This window comes from Dermacentor silvarum, chromosome 6 (assembly GCF_013339745.2).
Source record: "Dermacentor silvarum isolate Dsil-2018 chromosome 6, BIME_Dsil_1.4, whole genome shotgun sequence".
Lineage (NCBI taxonomy): Eukaryota > Metazoa > Arthropoda > Arachnida > Ixodida > Ixodidae > Dermacentor > Dermacentor silvarum.
In genome coordinates, this window is record NC_051159.1 from 163,648,702 (window position 1) to 163,673,789 (window position 25,088).

The following is a 25,088-nucleotide window of genomic DNA, read 5'->3' on the forward strand; positions in this document are numbered from 1 at the left end:
TGGCACCAGCGTTTTTGTTGTCAGTAAGTCCTACGCCAGCGTGCGACCGCTATGATATTAACTCTCGACGAGAGCGACTATAGAAAAATCCAACAAGTTCAGCCGCGTGAATAACCAGCCTCACTACGTTCGCCCCGTTGTTTCCAAAATCTCACACGAGGGCGCATGTACGCGACGTGGCAAATTGGTGGCTGATTATCCGGGCCTTGGAAAGCGTAACACGTAGCTCTCATCCCTGCCGCCGCACAGAAGCAAGTTGGGCCTCAGCGTACGGAAGCGCGGTGATGTAGATTGCTGATTGCTCCTGTCCGATGCAGACGGTCGGAACACTGTTAACTACCGGCAGGAAATAAATCAACTGCACCACACAGTGACAATCGGACGTTCGTCTCTCCTCCCTATAGTCTACCGTCTCTTATGACCTCATTCTCTTGTGCAGTGCGGTTGAGGTGGCGTCATAAGAGAGACGATTAATATACTGCATGAACACACTTCACACCTTCCAAAACAAGGAACCTCGACGGCCGCAGTCTGTTTTCAATCACTGCAATCCCTTCGCTCACATTAACCTTGTTACAGCACCGGGTAAGACATTAAAGGGAAACTGATGAGACATCCACCCAAATGTAGCAATTTGATACAATGGAAACCCAACCGGGTTCCTCGAAAGAAAGCCTCGCAGTTGAAAAATTCGTCCTGGTCCGGGACTCGAACCCGGGACCACCGCCTTTCCGGGGCAGCCGCTCTACCATCTGAACTAACCAGGCGGCTAGCAGATGGCAGGGCGAAGTCGAATTTGTCGACAACTCGAAGCAAAGGCAAGTGTTTGATGTTATAGTTCAGCGGAAATCCGCTAGGTGGAGATTAGTTAGTATAGATAAGATGGTAGAGCGGCTGCCCGGAAAGGCGGTGGTCCCGGGTTCGAGTCCCGGACCAGGACGAATTTTTCTTCAACTGCGAGGCTTTCTTTCGAGGAACCCGGTTGGGTTTCCATTGTAGCAAATTGCTACATTTGGGTGGATGTCTCATCAGTTTCCCTTTAATTACTTATCTCCACCTAGCGGATTTCCGCTGAACTATAACATCAAACGGGTAAGACATAGTATACGCGTACTAAGCCAGACATCAGATACCACAGATAAATTGCTCGTCCACGTGGATCTGCCTGTTAGCTGGCTCTCACGTTTTATAATAACGCAAGAATGACGAACTCTGCGCTGTGTATTCAAAGACTTAAGTCGTTTGAAGTCATCAAACAATTAAATTCTGAGGTCTTACATTCCAAAACCATGATCTCATTATGAGGCCGTAGTGGGAGGGGAGGGGGACGGCGGCTCCGGGTTAATTTTGACTACCTGAGGTCCTTTAATGTGCACCCAGGGCATGGTACACAAGTGTCCTTGCATTCCGCCAAGGTCGGGATTGAACCCGCGTCCTCGACATCAGCAGCGCGACGGCATAACCACTGGGCTACTATACGGCGGGATCGCTTAGAAGCCAAGATTTGTCATGTGACATCAAGCGAAGCGTTGACGGTTGTTTAATTGAGTGAACAGGGGATAACACCATGTATGATCTTTCCTCCAAGTATATGATCAATCCTTTATTTCAAGAAATGCGGATGAATTCTTGAATGAGCTATCTACCGGTCTTCTTTAGTGTATCTTTAAAAAAAGAAGTAGGAATACCTGAACGACTGCCTATTAAATGTCTTTGCGGTGTCAAAGAAATGCGTGCTTCATTTTATTATTCTTTTCTTTAGCCTTCCTCCACGGCTTCACGTACGTATACGTGCGTTCTATGTTCCTCAGTCCTGAAGAGGCGCTTCAGCATGCGCGAGGACTGACTTCGCACGCCTCGGCTTAATGTAATGCAGCATATTCGTCACTTAATCACCTGCTGTCGCGGCGCGTCCATCGTATACATTCGTATAACGTAAGTCACTTCGTTATTCCTGTCATTTACTCGTGTTTGCTTGCGTCAGTTGGACTGCGCGCCCGCGGGGAACCAATAAATTGTGGGTGTGCAACAATAGATTCTTGAAACAGAGACTATCAACAAAGAGCTGACAACTTAAAGGATTGGTGCTTACATGAGATGTTAAAAATACTTCGAAACGATTCACGCATATCCCCTTCCGCATACCTCTTTCTTTCTTTCTTTCTTTCTTTCTTTCTTTCTTTCTTTCTTTCTTTCTTTCTTTCTTTCTTTCTTTCTTTCTTTCTTTCTTTCTTTCTTTCTTTCTTTGAGTTGATCCTACCAGGTCATGCTTTCAGCGTGCACTAGACTCAGTAAAAAATGCAACCAACCAAAAAAAAAAAAAAAAAAAAAAAACCACGAAGAACTACCGTAGGAGGCGTAACCATAACATCTGAAGGATTTGGTCAGGGACATTGTGGCCGGACGAACCTGACTGAACAAGCAAGAGAATACCACTTTTCAAATCAAGCACAAGTAAGTGCCACGTCTTGCTACAGAATACACCAAAACAACCGGAATATTTCATATAAAGAGACCTTTCCGAGGGTCGCGTTGCAGTCTTAGATTTTGCTACCCTCGTCTGTATATTATCTCTAACCTATTCACTGTATTTAAAGAATAATAAACTGAAACTGAAAGAATTCATTTGCTCGTTCATGGCTCATTTGAAATAAAATTACGCACATGCACTTTGTAAACATGTTTACATAGACAGCCGAATCTGTTAAGTTCGAGCAATAGCCTGGTCACCGTAATTAGCTACAACGATGTATTCCGTTATAACCAATGACGGCGACAGCCTTTAGGCCACCCTTCACGTTTCCAACGAGAGTGAACACCTCTGAGTGAGTGCCATTCCGTGCAATCTTAAATTATTTCTATGTAAAAGGATTCGTGAAGATGAATATATAATATAAATATGATTACCAAATAAATAAAAAAAGAAAAATGAAGGAAAGCTTGAATGCCAGCAAGTCCAAGGAAACGCAACAAATGAATGGCGAACTCCACAGGTGACTGGGCGAGAAACATCGGGTCGGAAGCAGCGTCTGATAAGCGGAACCGGTCACCTTGGCTGTTTTCAAGGCCACCTAGACCATAGAACGCCTTAAATGTTTAGACCCTCAATGCCACACAATTGCAGTGACGTTTTCAGTGCAAGATGTGACGCTATAAAGCGTGAATGTTGTAAGGGCCGCTGCTTTCTCGCTGCGGTGTCACAACGTCACAACACAGATTGCAAGCGTAGGGTGTCATCTTCCACATAGTGTTTGATACTGAGAATACTGAAGAAAATTTAGCCCAAATGTCTACGCGCGGCATCATAGCTTTTCAGCCAGCGTGGGAATCCTGCCTAAATATCGTCCTTCTGGCTTAAATGACCTTATGAACTATTTTATCAACGTCCTTAAAGCTCATTTTTCAACGACAATTTTTATGTGACAAGAACTGGTGATATTTATCGCGTAATTATTGTTAAATTCTGATAGCTTTCTGTACTACCGCGAAAAAATATACCGACTTATACTAAAAAAGAAAATAAAAAGAAGGAAATACACAACCTCCGCAGCACTGAGTTAATGACTGAGCTAAGCAGCTCCGATGTCATGCACCTCTTCGCACGACCTATATTCATGCGATAAAAAATGAAGTGTTACCAAATTTAATTTGTTTACCAGCTTTTATTACAGAACATTACTGTGAATTTAAAATGCTTAGCTGTTCTAAGCAAACTTTGTGGAGCACAATTTAAACAAAATTGAAACAGAATTGAACCAATAATGAACAGAAAAATAAGCTGCAATGCGGTTTCTCAGCGAATCTACGCCATATTATAGAAAAATTCATGTACTAACCATAATTACTACGAAGTTTCAATGCCGGCAGGTCTAAATATTTCCCTCTAGTATTCTTGCTATTGTCTAACGAACGTATCTTTAAATTTCACATTTATTCAGAAAGAAACCAAATAAAATTTGGCTCCTAGCTAATTAAGGCTTCATTTTAAGTTTTTATCCCTGTAACACGTGAATTTCTTTTTCAAATGCCACTTATAAAACAGAGAAATTCTTTCATTAGGCTAAAGCTGAAGCGATCTGAGTAAAATTCGGAGCATTTAGGATACAACCAACGTTACGACTTGCCCTTTAGGTGAATTTGCTGCCTCGATCGTGCACACCTGTTGTTCAAAAGAGGTAATAACAAAATAGCAATTTGTTATAGAAGAACCTTTAATACCATTATTATGACAGTTCTGCACGCTCAAAGACCAGACAGCTTTAGCAGAGCGCCGCTTACGCTCCGCTCCGCTAAGATTTCACGCTCTGAGATACTGCAGAGAACTGCGCAGATTTCGCATTTGATAAGTGCGTCTTGCCGAGACGCGAGCGACGCGCTATCAACTCGGCTGCAAAACAACGAAGAGGCCAAGTAGACACGCTGTCACGCTCCGCTCAGTCGGCTTTGTAGCGGAGCGAGGGATGCGATCTTCGTTCCGCTGCCGGTATGAGCGTTGTGCGCAAGCGCAATAGCGTTCCCGCTAAGCGGTTGTGTGGAATTTGCTAGCATATGCCGGTCTGAGCGGAGCGGACAGTAGTAAGCGCTCAGCTAAAACACATCTAGCAGATGTGGATTGCAGAATTCTGGTGTCAGTTTTCCGAATCGCGCAGCTGGCAACACACAGTTTGCAACATTTTCAATGCCATCAAAATAAATCAATCACGCGGCCGTAACGCTAATGTTTCGATGACATGAAATATTACAACTTTAGTCGGAAGAGGCTCAAAAAAAAAAAGCTTCGAAAGCTTAAAGTCTGATTTTGATGTCATCAGTCGATCGCTTTAGCGCACTTCTTCAAAATGAAGCAACTTTCGTGCCACTCGGTAAAGTGGACACCTAATTATGAATCTCTGACCTCTTTGTATGTTGAATAAAGAGATCGGAGTGTTGACGACCACTGTTGGACAGCCGGTTCGTTTTGAATTTGCATAAGTGACTCTGGCGGTGAGCATCTATGCGTCGGGCATGTCGCGGCATGTTGCTGGACCAACGCAGGCCTCAACTCATTGCTGAATAGCAGCCACAAAAGAGCCTTGCCCTCACCACTCGTCCTTTCCCTTCAGAGCCATCAACCGGGCAGCGAAGCCCTTCCCCTGTGCGCTCTGGCAGGTGGCCCCAGATGTCTGCGCGAACGCGAACTCGGACGCCATAACTTTGACGTGGAACACATTCCATATTATGAAACTCGTTGTAATGCTTGAATGTTTTAGTCCTTCAGCGTCATTAAGCAAAATTCGATTGGTCTGAAATGAATCCCGAGGGACAGAACGACCTTGCCGGGAGCGTAATGGAAATAGCGATGCGATTCAAGTATTAAGAATTCGTTATATCAAGTTAGATGAAGCGTAACTGTGAATTGCCCGACATCTCATAGCGAGTCCTTTTTGTAGAAGATGGCGTCACTGGAAAACGTGCAATGGCAAGCGGAATTGTTCTGATGTCTGCGAATAAAAATAATGGTGCTAAGATTGATTGGAGATCTGCCTGAAATGTTTTTTTTTTCATCAGTTCCCTGTAGGTTCACATTTGATATTGAACACGGAAGACAGCTTGGTAGTGGTTTTCAACCAACCATACAATCTTAGCCAACGTTACTAGATCTTAGCGGACAAAGAAAAAAAAAAGACATTGTGATATTTTTTAAAGAGCTAATCTCGCGGTATATTTGTCCTTATATGCATATATGAAGAGACTTGTGTGGACTTCTACATTCCTGTGACCATCCTATAGTTACTGATGTCTGTAGACGAGACAACGTTTGTGCGCTTGTGTTCGTGTGTGTATCGTGTTTTTTTGTTTTTTGAACTCTTATATTTTTTACAGCATATTACAGCGTAAGATGTTATGGGCTCATTCCAATAGCCGTTTCGGGTCGCGATGATGCCGCCGCCGCCGCCCCGTAGCCGCTATCGCATGCGAAAAAAAGTACCCGCTCTCCGCCGGGATCGAACCCGGCGGGTTCGATCCCGGCGGCTTCGAACCCGCCAACAACAACAACAACAACAACAACGACGACGACGACGACGACGACGACGACGACGACGACGACGACAACAACAACAACAACAACAACAACATTGAGTGAACAATTATAGTATATACAAGGACAGGTAATGCTTGAGCTCTGAGTTACTAAATGCTGTCACCGGCTGGTTCAAATAACCGATAACCGAATTACATTGATTTGTCTCCGATGTGTCAGTTTTATTGCGATAGCAATTATATGGACACTCCAAGGCAGATTTCTGCCGTCGGCGTCGCCGTCGTCGTCGCCGTCGCCGTGAGGTTCCGTATGACGTCAATGGAGATGAAATCGTCGCCGCGCGCCGCCGAACGCTGTATGTGCGAGTGAAAGGGCGCGAGGGACGCGCGCTTTCACGGGGAGTGAACGCACGGGGGAGAACAAACGCGCGTTCTGCGCCGTGCTCCCTTAAGGGCTGCAGAAGTAGGCGTCTCTTTCCTCCTTTACAATCACCATATATGTAGAGCAAACGCGCCTTATTCCGACGCGCGAAAGACCGTGGAGGGGGGGGGAGGGGGAGGCGACGTTTAGCTGCGGCACGCCGTGCTCCCTATTGGGCAGCAGAAATAAGCGTCACTTTCTTCTTCAATAAAATCACTACTAAGTGCCTATTTATATCAGAGGCTCCGGCAACAGTCACCAACGCCGCACGCATTTTGTGCGAACGCGGGCAAAACGCCGACGGCGTCGACAGCAGATCTGCGTGTTGCCGGTGCTGCTGCATGTCCAAGTTAATACAGCTGATAAAGCTACTATCATTACTCCGTATAGCTCTCTACAAATTTGCTATCGCAATTGATGCTTCGCCTTTCAGGTGAAGCTGCGACTTTTTTTCTGGTGACTTACACCTCTGAAAAGTCTTCGAACATGATTCGAAAGCTTTTTAAAAATCCACACAATTTCTAGCACATGAATGATATTTTGAAATGCCCTTCTTCGTCATTGCATTCGATTAAAATACCTTAGAGAGAAAGGTTGAGATTTTCTTATGGTCGCAAGAATGAGGTCCACAGCTGCTCTCAGCGTAGTCTGATCGATTTATGAGGTACTTTTTATTTTATTTTATTTTCTCTTATTCTGATGTGGATGGAAATGTTTTCTTGCTCTCAGCCATATGGTGAACAGATATCCTAAGAGTGTTATACCAAACGCAGAGTAAACATCTTTATACTGAACGATGTCCAGCGTACCTCCAGCCGTTTCATTACTGAAATGGGAATCGCAAGTGGCCCACCCAAACTTTATAAATAATATAGGAAAATATATGCAGATGGTTTCCTCCTTGTGCCCTAATTTATACTACGCCGAAAGAAATTAACGCCGGCGTTGCAACTTTTTCCCATCATAGTCGGCGACTCCATAACGCAATAGGGCAATGCAACCCAGGGAGCCTAAAGCGCTGTTTCGCTTGCATGTAGGCTCCCTAATGCAACTTGCCTTGATAAAAGAAATGTCGCAGTTTCACCCGAAAGGCGAAGCATCAATTGCGATAGCAACTTAGTAGAGAGCTATACGAAGTAAGGATAGTAGTTTTATCAGCTGTATAAACTTGGACATGCAGCAGCACCAGCAACGCGCAGTACTGTTGTCGACGCCTTCGCCGTTTTGCCCGCGTTCGCACCGAACGCGCGCGGCGTTGGTGACTGTTGCCGGTGCCTCTGGGGACGGCTCGGAGGTTTTCGACGAGATCAGAACGGGAAACTCCTCGAGCAGCGTCGGAAGTCTTTACCACCTTCTCGCCTCGCAACGTTTTTATATAAATACGCATTTGGTGCCGCAGCTAAACGTTGCAATACCGAGAATACCAACGATACCGAGTGTAAGAATAAAATTGCATACATCTCTATACAAACCCACTTACGAGAAGAACTGTGTACCCTGTGTCCTCTAAAAATTACCTTAAGATGTTAGCCCTTTTGCTGTCAGTACATAATAGACGCAAGTGATCTATGTAAATCACACCCAGCATCTGTGCAGCCAAAAGCCTGCGGGAAATATTTTCAAATGAAACAGCCTCGAAGAACAAAGCACAAAGGTAAAGAATAGGACAGGGCGAGCGTTTCTCTATATTTGTGCCTCGAAGGTGGGAGTCAAGCAAGTAGGCGAGTTTTGCATCCTGAAGCTCAAATCTCCCTATAAAAGCCTCAGAAGAAGAGCTGCGCTGAATGCTACTGGGTAAAGTGAACGGGTCTTCATGGGTTTGATTTCGGTGCCGATGTGTAAATTTCTCGCCGCTTCGCTCATTGAAAGGACGCTAGAGATTACTATTAAATTAAATAAGCTGCAATTCATGGCGCTCTCAACGTGAACTATTTGGTTTGCATGATGCGCAGCAACAGTACGAAACCATTCGAAATATATACCCAAAATGCGATTTTAACATGCCGAGTGCCCTTCTAAGGCGTGCCCGCACATGTCTTCACCATATTCGTTTAAACATCGCCTATATACCAACTACTTTTTACACAAACGGAAAGTTGCGATCGCCATTGTGTGGCGTGTGCAATGTGTGTGAAGACTTACGCTATGTTTTGCGTGTCTGCACGCGCTTTGCAACCGCAAGCGTGGTCCTAAAATCTGCTTTATATACGATGGCTCTTGGAACCGCACTGCTACGTGCTCTTTGCGCATAACTAAGGCGCTTCTAGTCTACCTCAGGGGGCGCTGGCTTGAACCAGACGCCCTATAGATGCTTGTTACTCTGTATACTTATGCTTGTCACTTGTGTATATTGTGTGTGACTGCGTACTGTCTGCATATGAGTAAGTCATTTGTAACCGATCTCATCTGCAGTAGCGAATGCCAGGTCAGGCAAACATATTTCAAGGATGATCAAATGGCCACGCAGACGAACCCGCTGTGGCTCATATTAGAAACATTCTACGATAATACGCTACACTGAAACATCGAAGCAATCGCAGTAGCTAAAACGCGGGGACGTTCTTTTGAGGCTGCACAAGAAGCCAGGAGTGTAAAGTATACGTCTAAGCGTAGACGATGGAGGAGCATGTCGAACGCGTGGCCAATCTTGTGGTTCGGCGCAAACCGCAGGAGTTCTTCGCAGGCGTCCTCCCACAGCGAGAAAAAAAGCTTGGACCGTGGCCATGCCATGATAAGCAGATGCGTGCGGTGAGTGCCGTTCGCGATTTTTGTGGACGCTAATATTTTGGACTGCCTATAAGTGCCATTACGGTTTTGTCGTCTATACATTGTGCTTATTCTTTAACGGGCTGATCTCGCGTCCGTGTTGTATACTTATACGTGTATACAGGAAAGGACCTGTGTGACCACTTTAACTATACTGTGAAATGGGTGACTGTATTATAGTTAATGGAGCGTTTTGGGTGCTAGTGCCTGTCTACCCATTTTGCTGGTAAATCCATTCCTTGGGCGCTTATGTCTATGTGCATTGTGGTTCCTGATATTTGATTCTTGCTTTTCCTTTTTTATTGTTGCTTCAGTAACAAACTTGGCATTTTGGGATAGCCGGCTCTAACGCAGCCTACCTTCTATATTTCTACATCTAAAAAAAAATAATAAAACATCCCCAGAACTGAATAAATAATATCTCTCCCTATTTTTTACTGCAATAGCAAAGCGGCCAGCATTATGCACGTCGTGATAGTGGACGTGGTCAACCAGAAAAGATGCAAACACGAAGTACCGGTAGCAACGCAGCCTTTGAGCTCACAAACAAGCTCACCGTGGTGTTGTAGGTTTTGAAAGCGTCTACTCAGGTCAAGCTAACTGTTTGTCGGTAAAGAAAGACTACGATGTATCCTAAAGAAACCAAGAACTCAACCTGGGAGGTATCGACACGCTTTCCTCTAGCAAAAGGTCCTAAATACTATGAAATCCTTCATGTCAAATTGACTGCACCGACGCCGAGGTACCGGCGCAAAATCGAAAAACGGAAGTGGGGAAGTTTGGCCCACATTTTCTCCAGCAATGAGCTTTTCCCACCCAAATGAATAAAAATTGTGTTTGAAAGGCTACTTTACCCGCATAAACGTTTTAGCGTTGTGCTTTAATGTCCCCGATTGGTCACATACAGTGACATACATCACGGTCCACGCGATCGAGCTACTTTCGAATTTTGCGGTCTCCTCTTATTTATAGAGTCTATAGGTCGTGGCGTGTGGCGTTGTACCTATGTTGTAGGACGACTCAATCAGGAGGCCGATGATTCTTACGTGGGCACCTTAAAGGCGTGGTAGTTAACATTTCGTGGCAAAAGACAGGCCAGTCGTTGTAATCATGACGCAAAGACAGTGAAGCTTTAGCGAGATTAAAGACACTTAAGTAAATAAACATTCACCTCCCGGGTGTACGCATGGGTCATGTTTGCAGGAATCAATATCACCAATTGTTCTGGCACGCGCTAAGGGCAGTGGTGCGTATGATTTGTGTGTGATGTGAGAATGAACGTTGCAACATATATAAATACAGGAAATGGCGCCCGGATGCTGATCAAGGTGCGAAAAGAACAGTATCCTTGAGATGGTCTCCCGTTCAGTAAACAATAAGGAAAAATTGAGGTGAGCTGCCGCTTAAAATTCCGGGCGTTTCCGCGGAGTCAAGACGGGATTCACTAACAAACTAGAGCTCGGCGCTAAAATGAGAACGAGAGATTGCCGGTCACGAGAACTGCCACACATTCATCAAGGGCCCAATCACACCTTTTTTTTTTTTATCATTGGCCCTCAACAATCCCTATGAAACGCGGACTCGATGCGATGGACGTAAGACGCACAACGGCTGTGAACAACATGTAATTTTCCGATCCGATTCAACCGCAGTCAGAAAAGGTTCCAACTGCTGCTTCCGTCAGCATCGAGGTTTTTCAAAACGTTCTTCGAGCAACGCAAGCACGCAGCGCATGACGCAGCCCGTTCCACCTCGTTTGTTCCCGGTCATTCCCGATGAGACGGCGTCGTTTTGTCGTCGTACGTGTATGCGTACTACGGGACAGACGCTGTGTACGGGCGCGTCTCTCCTTTCCCGCAGTATTTTGGCACGCGCGCGCGCGTGCCGTCGGTTAGGATACTGGCCTTGCGGTCGGGGCAATGCTTTCGGCCACATCGAGATTTCGGCGGCTCCTAGAGGGGCCAGCCGTGGCTGTGACAGGGGGGAGGAAGAAGCAGCATTCATGGCGAAACGCTGCGGCGACGCTATAGCGAAAGGACACGCGTTCGGATGAAGAGAGGAGCCGCACGCGGCAGCGCCAGCAGCGAAGCAGGGCAGGTGGCCGACTGGCGGGAATCAATAGCGGAGGGGTGGTTCGGCCGTCTGTCGCGCGCGCACGCACACACCTCCCCCCTCTCTGCGGCGGCACCCCTATACCTGCCCCTACCTCCGTCCAGGTGTGCGCGGCCTCCTCTCCTGGCGCGATGCCATTGGCCCGCTCGGGCCGGTGACGTCAGGTGGGGCGCACCACAAAAGGTGCGCCCTTGGAGGGAGGGTTAAGCTAAGGTGGGGGTTTGGGGGGGGGGGGGACGTGAATTAAAGAAGGCGAAGAATAACGCGAGAATAAGCAACAAAAAACACGAAAGGAGCAAGCCACGGCCCAGCGAGCAGCGGCGCTGGGCACATGGGCGGTGAGCGAGGCGCAACGCCGGCGGACAGCAGTTGTTGCGAGGAGAGCATCTGAAGCGAGCTGCCGTCGGCGCGGGCGGACTCGTGAAAGCGCAACGCGCGTCAGCTGCAGGTGTGCGCGCCTCCACCGGCAAGCAGAGCCCCGGCCCTTGAGCCGCCGCGCGCTCGCGCCCACGACGCTGTGCTGCCGTCGCTGCTGCCCACCGAGGCGCGTCCCCCCATGCGCGCAGTTAGGCCTAGCTAGAAGAACGCCGCCGCACGAGACGATCACCACGACGACACACGCACGGGGCCGGATTACGAGAGGCGAGCAAAGCGGCGCAGCGCGACCACGTCCCCCATGTCCGTGGCCAACACCGAGAGCTCAATGACTCTGAGCCAGAGCATGGATTCCGTCAACACGGTCGCCGAGGAAGAGGTGAGTCGCGCACGCGATCTTGTCTGGCACGCGCTCTTTGCACGCACGAGGCTAGAACCGCGTGCTCCGCGTGAGAAAGCCTGACAATGGCACCGCCAGAGACCGTGCAGAGCAGGCGCACATTGCTTTTTCGTATAATCTTTATTTTTTAAACCTCTCTATATATGTCAGCTGTTGTCGGAGAGCATATATGCAACGAAACATCTGCCGTCTGTCTAAGAGCGCCGTTGCCATAGTTGCCCTATGCTTTGCCGGCGACGCTATACGCTGTTTGCAAAGGTTTCGCATTCGAATTTGTCGCCTTATACTTTTGCTCGAGCGTGTGTTGAATGGTTTGCCGAAGCTATCAGGCAGGTGATTTTGGAGCCACGCTGGCTTCTTAGGTCTCTCGACGCTGGTTCTGGAAGAGCATCTATATATAGACATGCCCAGGCGCCCATAGAATAACATCATTGTACCTCAGGTTAATACGACGCTTGACGGAAATGAGGAGAAAGTTTCTCGCTTGTATAAGGTCACTAGCGCGAATCTGCCGCGTCTTGGCTTTTTAAAACTAGGAACGTTGATGTCTTCGTCGCCTTTGCAGAGGATGCGTTCGTAAGGTTTGCAACAGCACTACCTAATGTCAGCGGCTTGGCTGCCTACACGTACAAATGGTTGACAAAATTCCCCCGCCTAGAAGCCACATGCTTGTACAGAGCTTGAAAGCCGTTATCTGGAGGTCCTGACATACAAGCAACTTTGGCATACTTGGTAGCTCCCCTTCGACGGCGTCCATAAAGCTGCATGGTGACCTGGCAGTGGCTTACTATGAAAGTCGGTTGTCGCCATCGTTACGTGAACACAACCGCAGATTGCACGTGCTTGATATGTGGTCTGTTCTAACGCGTTTCTGGCATTGAAGTCGGGACGCGGCTGACCGTTTGAGAGAATTTCACATATTAGCTTTCCTAAGGCGATGTCGATCAATCTCGCCACGATCTCTTGATGTCCAGAGCACCTTCGTGACACGGAAAGAAGTGAACTCCAACTTCATCGTCATGTCCACCTCCGTTCTCATATCTATGTTGTCCTTAGACCAGGACAAAAACACCAGTATTTTATCAGAGGCCATCCCCATTGCGTTCACTTCGTCGCTGACTGCTCACTAACCACAAACAAGGTGCTTGAGCTTTTAACTTAGACCACCGAGTAGATAAGCTGCGCAATACAATGTAAGCGAAGACTCACAGCAAGTCTCTCTGTAGATATGGGGTCGAGGATAGCAGCAGGAATAGAGAGGCGAGTGCAAGAGATTGTCCTTTCCCTTCACTGGTACTGACTGCACATGTAGCGACTTCCCTCACTGAAGAAATCTTGAATATGGCTTGATTTTGAATACAACTCCATGCCGCATGGCCTTTTATTGTCTGTGGCTCTGCGAAACTTCCTTACGCACTATGCGGGAGTCGAGTTCAAGATATGTCCGGCCTGACTCTGGCCCGCATTCGCACTTGTCTTACGTAAGTATTACCCTGCCCGATTAGCCATCGAAGCAGCGCTCGTCTTGCTATTACGCGCGATCGCTGTTATGATTAACTGGTACTCGAACACTAGACAATGAAAAAAAAAAAAGAATGAAAAAAACACTCTTCCGCACGAAATTTTTTCTGAAAGCGGGCCCAGATCTCTTTCACAACCACCTGTTAGTCTGTGCAAAATAGTGATGCAAGAATACTTTACTGGCACTTATTTGAAGCGGAGGCAGGTTCAAATCCTACGTCTGAACGTCACCCGCAAGCGGAAGATGACGCGCCGACGAGCTTACGAAGAAAACTGGAAGATAGTATATTTTAAAAAATCTGTAAACGGATCATGCAATAAAACTACCTCGATCAAGAAAATATGCCCGAAATAAAACATGGTTGAGAATGTTGTATCCAACGGCCATTTTGGTTTCATGGCCCAATTCAGAGAAACAGGAACACAAGAAAGAAGGTTACTAAAGTTCTATTAACTACCTGGCACTGGCAGGAACCACGGATACACATAAATAGGGTACACTGGTGATCAAAAATTTGTATAAATGAATTTTATGAGGCCGGCGCTGGACCGATGGAGATAAAGGCTCTTTCATGAGAAGGAGTGTGCGCGGTGAACATTTCACGCGAACCAGCTTGGAGAACTAGAAGCCGGTCCGCGATCTCGGTGTATTCGCTACATATGCGCTCACTCGGCATTCTAGGTTGATAGTGGTGAGTGATTTATGTGTTCATGGCATGCGCGGCTGCGGCTCTACTTTGTGCTAGCCTCTACAGCTTTATGCGAAAGAACGCCAAATTGGACGTCCATCTGTTCCCAAACAAGAACGGCGCATCCATCTAAGCAACAAGCAACACTGACTGACGGCTGACCGAAATTGGCTGGCCGTGCGCTGCCGTCGTCCCTTTGCACGAGTTAGGAATGTAGCGGTGAGGAAGTTAGTGCCTGGCGAGGCTTTCACCAATGTTGTGGTTTGCTAAAGAGTGGGATAGATGGGAGGGGTAGGCCTCTTGCCACTGTCACCATAACTGCTTCGCTCACCTGAATTGTGGCACAGCAGAGATGGAGTGATCAGAACACGACGTAGGCTGTTTTCCTTCCAAGATTAAAGCCCAATGGGAGACCGTTTTGTTGACTCGACGAGAACCGCGGCGTATTCTGCAGCATGAAATGACGGCGGCTTATCGCGTTGATGGCGACTGTTAGCGACGGCAAACTATTTATTGGTTCGTTTTTGATGGTTGACCATGCGCCAAACAGATTTAGCTGATGTGTCAAACGCACAGATCCGACATTCGGCACTTGGCCTGCTCAAGTTTTATATACCATTAAATGAACTTCGGCAAGTTATGAAGTGAGGAAGCGTGTTATTTGTTTACATCGTGTGTACGGAGTGAATTTTTGGTTGACAAAATTTATGAATAAGCGCACCGGCCGCGCAGCTATAAAGTGAGAATCATCTTACATCAACTTGTCCTTGAAATTGGTATACGTGTTCGTGGTTTGGTTCAAAAAATTTCATAACTGCCGAGTTTACATCATCTCATGACGGGAAAGAAATGTTTTGAGCAATGTTATATACACGACACAAACAACTCTTCGTAGAGAATAAGGCATCTCTAACGGCTGTCTATATAGAAGACTTGAAAAGTCAGTAGGTTAAAACTGATCGAGATGCCTCGTTACACACACGGTGTCTCGTACAACAACCGCCTCATGTAAAACTCGGCGCAAATGACAATGGTAAGTGTGCGACGCTCACCTGAAAGTTCCTACACGGAAGTGGCACGTTGTTGGTACCGAATTCCGTCGTTCGAGTGATACGTTAACTGTCCATCTCATTTAGCCATCAGGGTTGGGCAGTAGTTTGGGCCAGTCAGTGATAAATCTGCTGCACGTCTTTCAAAACGCGTGTCACTGAGACTGTGCTTGACCACTTGTAGTGTTACAGACCACAGCTGGCATTTTATCATTGCAGCGTATGCACTCGTCGGAATGGAGGCCAGAGTAATTGTCTGTCACGTTTTCCTCGTTTCTTGTCGATTGTGGATGTCAAGCTTCCTTGTCACGCGCATAAAAGAAGCAAAAACGCAATGCGCAATGCTTCTGATTAGATTTTTTCTGCCTCTCGCTCGGCGGGCGGCCAATTTTAGATTGAATCGTATCAGCGTGTCACTTTTTTGACTGACGTCGTTACATTTCGAACAAAAAAAAATTTTGTTTTCCAAAGCGAAGTGTACCTCTGCAGTTTTACTGCGTGTACAGTTTCAATTCGCTCCATGGCCCTCGCGCAAAGTGCTGTGACATTTTTGTATACCAAGAGCGTGTTTTTGATCACTTTCGACTCAAAACGAGAACAGTTTGAATCTAGCGAACACTTGTAGCGTCATCTGCTTTCCCGTTTCAGTGATATTTCAGTTTTCAGGGAAAAAATAAGTTTTTATTCCCAGCTGTAGTGACAGTGAAAATGCCATGAGGTTACACGGAGAAGTCGCAGTTATTATTGTTGCGTTGCATTCCTATGATTGTTTAAGTGTCTTATAATCCTTGAACATCAACAACATGAGCGAAATTTATGTGATCAAGTGCGATAGGCTTATACGCCTCTCACATATTTGGTTCTTATGGTGGGTTTTGTGCACAAAACAGGCTCAATGCAACCCAGGGCACAGAATATATGTATATGTAGCTTTCTACCCGCCGTGGTAACTTAGCGGTTATGGTGTTGAGCAGTTAAGCACGAGGTCGCGGGATGAAATCCCGGCAGCGGCGGCCACATTTCGATGGGGGCGAAATGCAAAAACGCCCGTGCGTTCAAAATCCCCAGGCGGTGAAAATTAACACGGAGTCCCCCACTACGGCGTGCCTAATAATCAAATGGTGGTTTTGGCACGTAAAACCCCGGGATTAAATTAAATTCAGTTTTCAAACAGCTCTGCCGCAAGAGACCAACGTGCAAAAGCTTCTAACTTGCGTTTGGTATTCAGTGCACCAAGGAGAAAGTATGGCTTAATTATTTCGAGGTGATTTGGTTTTCTCGTCAGGGTATCTATATAACAGCTTGTTTTGCATTCGGAATTAAGTCTGCTTCGCTGAGAGATGAACTCAATGCTAGTCTGTGCGCCTTGGGGAATCAAGTGCTTTAACGCGACTGCCATTAATTAGGGACAGTTTTTCTCCTTGTGAAGAGAATAAATGAATTACTGCCAGACCTGGCCATAAAATTATGCACAAAGTGCATTCAGGAACAGTGTTGAGGGAGGAACTTTATTAATGTTAATATTACAGAGTATTCATGTGCAAGAGTGCGCGAATAGCGACTGCATGCTTACGAACGGCTGTTTCATCGAAAGTGAGCTGTTACTGGGAATGGGGCTTGATTTCGCGGTAAGTGCCTGCCACGCAAGGCCGCACCCGCTACGAGCTGCGCCCGCATTGCGTGGTGCTTTACCCAAAGAGAAGAAAAGTTGGATCGGAATCTGTGTATGGAAGCTGCCGGCTCTCAAACACTGCTGTTTCTATCTGCGCACTATACTATATATATATCACGATAGCAAAGGTCTCTGTTGCCAATACTGTAGAGGAGTCTGATTTCAGTCACTGCCTTCCGGAATGGGCGAGTGCCAACGTGAGCAGTTTGTTGAGGCTTATTAAGAATGGCGCATGTTCTGAGCCCTCACCATGTACGGGGGTCTAATTTCTTATCTTGGGTTCATATGAAAGCAGAAAATTATCTAAAACACTGGACAACGCCGGTCTGTCAACTATTAACTGAAGCGTTACGTTTTGTTCTTCGCTGTTGCGACTTCTGTCGCTGGTTTCATTTACGTGATCAGGTACGAGATCGGCCAATGTTCTACTGTTCCCACTTTACCCTATTATTTGCTTGTTTCTCCCTGAGCTCTCAGTCTTCGTCGTGCTCGTCCTTTCTCACAGTCACATCATTTCCAGCCTTTACCCTTACATATTCATGGCATTCTCCGCATCTGCTGCGCTAATAAAACCAGGAGGACTGATTAATCCAGCCGGAAATCTCCATCTTATCTGTCATAACCTATATAGAGTGGTTCTGGCGCCATTAGTCATTAATTGTAGCCGGTTCTCGCGCCAAGTGCGGTCTATTCCCCGAGGGTGACAGTACATGAAGAAACGACTCCATTGCCACGCACACTAGCGAATGTGGAAAGGGGAATGCGCCTTTTAGTTTGCTTTCACGTGATCACATTTCGTTTCGGTCTGGTGGTGGACATCCACGCACGATGCAGAGGTGCAGCGGTCAAGTCTGTAGTGAGGCGCCCTCGGTGTAACGGTTGTTGATGAAGGTTCACTTGAATCGTCTTTCATACGATTTCACCTGGTCACTAGACTTGATTTATCCATATAAGTGCCTAATGTGGCCGAAGGAATGGATGAGTGTGTCATTGCTGCGGATATATCTTAGAGAAACATAATGGACCATGATAGACGCAACATATGGGGGTGAGAGATCTCTTTCTGCTATAGCGGGGTTTGTTTCGCTTGATCATAACGTTCAATATACACGGGCGCTTCACTTGTGCGGAACCCGCGTCAAAGCTCTTTCATCGTCCACGGGAGTCAAACAGACGATATTGACGGCAAGCGACAGAACGTCTTGTGACCGAGACAATGAAGTGGATGATTATACGTGTTGTACGACAGCCCACCCAAAAGCAGCAAACAGATGGTATGAGTCTGCGTACGATCGACGTACATATGACCTGTCATACCAACAACCGTATATGCAAGTTTCCAACAGATTCCGTCAGGTTTTAACAGTCGGCGTATAGCGGCGATCTTTCAGACGCTTTGCACATCGTACCGGACGTCGCATCGTGTACAATTCCATGCTGTACTCGTGAGCGGCTTAAGGCAGGCGTAACTTCGACGGCGGAGTCCGATACGACGTGCACCACGTCTTAATGATCCCCGCGTCGGCGGTTGGAATTCGCTGGAAGCTTATAGAACCTGCCTGATGCGGTTGTTCGTGCGACTTGTCGCACACGCCGGATCGGACGCGAAATCGCATACTGTGAGCCTCCAAGTCTTTGTGCGTCGCAGCCACTCGATCTGCATGATGACGCGTCAGAAAGGTGTTATCTCAGTCTATTGGAACCTATGCGAACGTAGTGGAATCCTGCTGGAAGCTGGCCGGATGTTGTGCCGGGTACGACTGACCGGGTGCTTTCTACGCACATGTTGCTTCGCGCTTTATGCGGAAGTGCTGCGTGCCGGTCGCGTGTGATCTCGAATAATGGTCTTTATTGTTGTCGGGAAGAATAGCTCATTGCCAAATGCACATGGTTCTCAGGTATACGAATTGAATTTTACTCCCTCTTGGGAGAGAGGAAAGGTCGCGAAAAAAGTAAAGAAGACAAGAATTTGAGGGGTGCGCGCCCGGTGGGGATCGCGAGGGGGGAGCGCAATGGCTGTTGAGAGCAGCTGGTGACCCACGATGGCGCGTGGCGGCGAAAGTGCGCAGGCTGTCCGGCTGACGGCGCTTTCCGTGCGCGGCAGCTGCGTCACTCGGGAGAGCGGCTCGAGCTTATAACGCGAGGTCTCTGATGTCTCGTCGCGAGGCTCACGGAGATAACCGAAGCGTGGCACACGTTGGGTGGAGTGTTCGTGGCCATTTTGTTGTCACGAAACCAGCGCTCGACGGGACAGGGTCAAAGATGGATGCAGACAAGAGAAATTGTCCGCGTCCGTTCTTGCCCCCCCCCCCTCCCCCCCCCTCCGTTCAGGTTTAGCATTTATCTATTAACGAAGCTGAATACCAACCGCCGCTCCACGAACAAAGCGAGCTAAGTGCCTGTACCACATTTCGCTTTATTTCCGAGAGTTATCGCATACCTTGATCACTTATTGCACTTGTACTTATAAGCACAATGCATGTACTTTATGGGGAGTACGAAAACCCTCCTCAGCCGAGTCAAATATGAGACGAGCACTTAGCGCCACAGACAGGGTCGCTAATACGTTCACAGTTCTTGGCGCGTATATATATGGTCCGTACTCAGCCATCGACTTAGGGTCCTCGCAACTTATCAGACTTTCGAAATGGTTTCAACCTAAGCAACATCGTCACGATCTATAAAAATTTAATATCTATTCACCTTAATGTCTTCTTTAAGCCGCCACCTTCGGTAGGCGTGGCAGGTTTTCTAGCTTTGCAAGCGATGCAATGTTGGCGGTAACTTGTCAGCTTACTTGCGTTGCTATGTATAATGTTCATTCATCGCTTTTTTTCAACCCCCGATGTAATTCCTGTAAAGGGGGTCTTTAGGTACGCGAATAAAAATAAAAACTTGGTAATCGCAGAAGCACAATGTGCTATATATGTATATAGCGAATCATGGCAAGAACGTAAAGGGACACTAAAGAAAAAGAATTACGTCGAGCTGTTTGAGTAAATTACACTTCTACAATTAAAAAAAAATGCTACTATCACCATGAGAGGAGGCTTAAGAACCCAGAAAAGCCACAATAACGAAATCGGTGTGGCGACGCCACCGTCAAGTTCCCACACAGTGGTTGCCGTGACGTCATGGATTTTGACAGCGTTTGCTCAGGCCTAGTTGACTGTTTTATCGGTAAAGATGAACTACATTATATTCTAAAGGAGCCGAAGACGTAGCAAGTTTCAATGACGTTTACTGCGCCACAACGGCTAAATTATAGGAAGATACTTCGAAATGCGTGACGTCATGTTGAAGTAACGGCGCTGGTGTAAATAAAAAAAAATTAAAATTAATATTTTGGCGCGATGTTAGCGCAGAGTTCTGAAAGAATGCTTTAGGAGCTTTAATAGTGTTTCTTTAAAGTGCCCCTTGAACGAAAATTTGCGTTGACTGTGGCAACAACCCCCTTTTGCACGCGTAACTGTTTGCGTACCATGTACTTAGCTCCTATTTCGAGAGGTATCGTACGCCATAAGCACTATGCGTTGACTCAGGTATAGAGTGAACGTACTCCATAAACAGAGTAAGCGTGCTGCACTGGGAAGTAGAAGAACGGTCAGAAATGAAAGTAAAGGGAAACTAAGGAGGAGCATTAAGTTCAGACGCATTATAGTAAATTACGCTACTGCAATAGACAAACGCGTGACGTTACACTGACGTATCAACGCTGACGTTCCGGCGTAGAGTTCAAGAAGGGTACTTTGGCCTTCACTTTATGCAGCAATAAGCAACATTTGCGAGCCAAATGAATAAATAGAGGTTTGAAAAAAAAATGCTTTGCCTGTATAAATTGATTAAGTGTCACTCTTTTTGCCTCTTTAAATACACAAGAATTGATTCCTGTGAAAGCAGTTGGCATCCCTCCTTTAATTCCTAAAGTGGAGAGAAGGTTGGTCAATGAAAGGCGCAAAACACTGTAGAGGGAGCCATTGCAACCAAGGAATTTGGGGATGCTAAGCAATAAGATGGGGTTGGAGCAAACTAAAGGGAAAAGAAAACGTCGCTATAGGTATTGTCGCGTTTGTACTGTTCTTTCATCTTCACTTTTGTTTCTTTGTTGCTTTTTTTTTACGCTGCTGCTACCACGAACTACCAAATCAACTTGCTCGGTTTACCTTTCCCTCGGTAAACAGCAGCCCCATACGGGCTTGGTAGGCGATACCGAACACAGGCGATAAGTGATCGCCCTTCACTGATCACTGCGGAGAAGTGTGTTGACGTGCCCGCCATCTTGTAACAGCACAGTTTGGAGGCCGGTGTGCCCCTTCGAATTGGCAACCCTGGCCGTAGCAGCCTCCAGTGGCAGGACGCAGGGCGGGGAGGCGCACGTCCCGAAAGGCCGTGCAGCAGCGGCACTGGCACGGCGAGCTCGCTCATGTCCCAAAGCGGCAAACAAAAGGCTGCATCGCTGCAATTTCCGGACTCCCCTTTGTGTCACCGGCGGCCTTTGCTTGTTTCTGTTCCTTTATTGGCTCTTATATTTTTTGTGCTCCTATACGCGCCCGTTCCCGCATTTATTCGCTCGTCAGCGGCGGCATCGTTATTTATTTGTCCTCTGCGCGAGCGGCCAGCCGTTTCGGAGCGCCGGTTTCGCGGCTGCGTGACACCCCGTGGCATCTTTGTTCCGCGGCCCCACAATGCGTCGTAGATATTAGAATGCGCGCCACCAGGCAGGAGCTGCAGGGGGGGGGGGGGGGTGGGCAAGAGCAGTATAATCCCTTCCCCCCTTTCCAGCGTTCCCTGTTGAAACCCTCTACCCTCCCTACTTCGGGCGACGCGCACTGACGGTCGCGCAGCACTGCATGCCGTCCGTCGTCGTCCCAAGAGTCGGCCCCTGCTCACGGGACCACTCTCCGTGGAGCGAGTCCATCGTCGGCGCAGCCAAGCGAGCTTGAGGTATACAGCGCCGACGCCTCTCCTCTTGCTGGACGCGCAGTCCTTCGCCGGTCGACATTGTCCACTGGCACGGCCAGTGGACATCGTGTGTATACAGGCAGTGGAGAACGCGGACCTGGCGCGACGTAGACTGTTCCTGGTTGCGCGGTCGCCGCCGCTTGATTTTTTTCCTTCTCCTCCTCCTCCATTCCGCAGCGTTCGGATGTGACGCATCGCTGACAGCCTCAGCGCGACGGCTGCCTGTGACGCCGGTGTCTGCGGTCGGGAGGCCACAGGCGGAAGGAGGGAGGGGGGGGGGGGGGGAGTGTCCCTGTTGTGCGACGGTATATACCTGGCGCTGTGGGAAGCAACGGTAGTGCCGCTCTGCCCCGTTGCCAAGGCGACGTCGGTCTCCGGCGTGCGTGCTTCCAGGCTTCCTCACGTGTCCCAACGGCCGCGATCGTTGCATCAACGAGCGTTCCCTGTCAACGCGTGTGCTCATCTCTGCACACCGCGCGGCTCGGGGGCTTGATATCGTGTCTTGCGAGCATGGCTAGAGAGCAGGTGGCTCATGAAAAAACAAGCCAGCACGCTGAACAGTTGGTGCAATTATTAAGATATACGAAATGCCCATTTAAAGTAGCATGTTGTTGGCAGGTCGGAATGGGGCATTTCAACTTTCGCTTCATATGGAAGGGAAATGCAAAGTTCTGACCTAATCTTTCACAGGCAAATGTGCATTGACATCATTGTAGAGAGAGCAAGTCAAGCAGCCCAGTTCAAGGTTTTCCTCATGGCTTCACTCTTCACAACACGAACACTGCGTGTCTTTGTGTGTGATGTCGATCACGCCATTCACGCGTTGTATCGAGACAAATTAATAGCAAGAAAATTCTCCGACGTCCTCCACTCAGGGTTAACAGCTGATGTTGCTCTCTTTTTACTTTGCTTCGGAGAGCGTATTCTACGCACTAATGGCGTATGCAGGGACCTATGCCTGGTGTTACTGCTCTGCACATTCGGAGGGAAACTTTTTCGAATTTGGCGCCGTCATGCTGATATTGTGTATAGTGACTTACCATATTAAATTAAAATTTAAATCTTCTTGTACCCGTTAATGAAGTTTTCGGAACAGAAAGTTAATGGTATGATATGATAACTTTATTCAGGTCCTGAAGATCAACCCTTAGGATGACGCAGGCGGCTCCCACGTCGGGACAGTATACAAGGTTTAACCTTACCGCCGTGTCGTGGGCCTTCTGGACGAGTGCTTCACAGTGGAGTGCTTTTAAATCAAGAACAGAAAGTTAATCGTCTATGTATATTCAAATCCTTCGTTAACTATAAATTGCGCTGTTTAGACAGTGACATGTCGTGGTTTATCAGATAACGGAAGACCAGCAAAGATACAGAGCGGTGTGTTGTGAACCGAAAGGCGAAGAGAACAACGATTTCGTTTTTTAGAATAGCGCAGACAAATTAGCAGAAGCCGGGTGTAGTGGTCCCCGTTATGCGCCATTCTTGCAATCTAGTTATTGGCTTCTGAAAAGAAAAAAGTCTTCTCGAAGATCCACCTTTCTGCTCTACATCGGAACTTCGCGAGTCTTAGCCGCAGATGTGCCTGTTGGGATATTTTCAACTTTGCACAAAGCACCAAATAATTTTCGCGTTAATTTTTCTCCCTGTCCCTGTTATCTCTCCTTTAAATTATGCGCCGGAGCTTTTTGTTAAAGGTGCTCTCTTTCTAACTACTGTTTCCTTCGGATATATTACCCTGGCGCTTGAATACTCGCATTATTTAATCGCTTCGGAAATTCGATTTCACCTTTGCCCAAATATTTCTAGTATTATTCACTGTGACTACATTTACTCCCTCTGCTCGAATACTGTCCTATCCAGAGTGGTGGGGACACGTTTGAGGTTCAACAAGTTCAATTTGACACGCGCTGACCGCGTGATTGCCTCATCAAGCGCTGCGCTATTTGGGTCGCTGGGTCACACGCATGCGAATCGTCGAGCTTCGATGTCGAAAATTTTAAATCCGGGTGGATGGAAACCCTACTGAATCGACGTTGAACATATACACGAGCCGCTTATTGCGAAGCTCACCGGCTCAGATGACACGCGGGCCGGATTGGGAGTGAAGACGGCGTGTAGGTTCACTGACAGTAGAGAACGGTATCGCTCAGGGGAAAATGTGCACGTCAGATTTATGCAGAAGAACTTTGGTGAAGCGGCTATTCAGCTCGGATTGCAGTTTAGGTTAAAGCAACTTGAGCCATTCGCTTTGCAACTTGAACCTTGTAAGGAGCTTCTGCGACCGCGACAACTTTTTGCGTTAAAAAAATGGACATTTAAGCGGCCATAAAAGTTTTTTGTGCACTTCAATTGCACAAAAAAAAAGAAAAAAGAAAAACAAGAAGTGGGAGAGGGAATAAAGAAAACTACAATACATTCGCTTTGAACCGACGCATATGTACCCTATAGAAATAATAGGTGCTGTCTGTGCTTCTGAGTGCTATACTATGCAACTCTGCATATCGCACTATGGGGCTTCGCACAAAAAAAAAAAAAAAAATTGGAAAGGAAGTTTAATTTGTTTCTAAGAAGAATCTTGCTGTCGGTGCGTATGGTGTCATGTATGCTGGACATGACATCAATTCTACATCAGCGTGCAAGTAGCAACAAAATACCAAGTTTCGCATGTAGAATATTTGTATCTAAAACTTATTGGGCATCGCGGTTGCTCGTAATGTGAGCAGGAAAACTATTTCTATATATAGCTCGTTGTGGCGAATTGTCCCGCAGATGTGTTAAACGCACTCACGTGACCCGAGTTGATCATCGAGCTTTGAAGATTGTGAAAATGAAAAGGATAAGTTTTCAGTCAGCCAAGAGCAACACGAAGCTACAAAGGAAACCCATATGGGTTTCTCAGAAAGAGAGCGAAGCTCTCAGAAAAATTTGTCTTTGTCAGGGGGTCGAACCCCGGAACAACGCCTTCCTGGGGTGGTCGCTCGACCACTTGGGCTAACCAGGAGGCTAACAGATCTCAGAGCGAGGTCGATTTAGTCCAAAACGCGAAGAAGACAGGTGCAGGATATATGGCAAATCAGTTCTCCGGAAGCCCGCTAATTGA

At 47.3% G+C, this 25,088-nt stretch overlaps 1 protein-coding gene across 10 annotated transcripts in view; it reads left to right on the top strand.

Moving 5' to 3' along the window:
• The first annotated feature begins 11,594 nt into the window (after positions 1-11,594).
• Positions 11,595-25,088, top strand: part of LOC119456329 (protein couch potato-like) — a 133,388-nt gene continuing 119,894 nt past the window's right edge. For 2 of the 10 annotated variants that reach the window (XM_049669746.1, XM_049669747.1), the window contains exon 1: positions 11,595-12,074. In XM_049669746.1, the coding sequence (XP_049525703.1) occupies positions 11,997-12,074 (78 nt within the window). In that variant the 5' untranslated portion in view covers positions 11,595-11,996. The remainder of the gene's footprint in view (positions 12,075-25,088) is intronic. The other 8 variants (XM_049669749.1, XM_049669750.1, XR_007467590.1 and 5 more) reach the window with 7 other exon arrangements.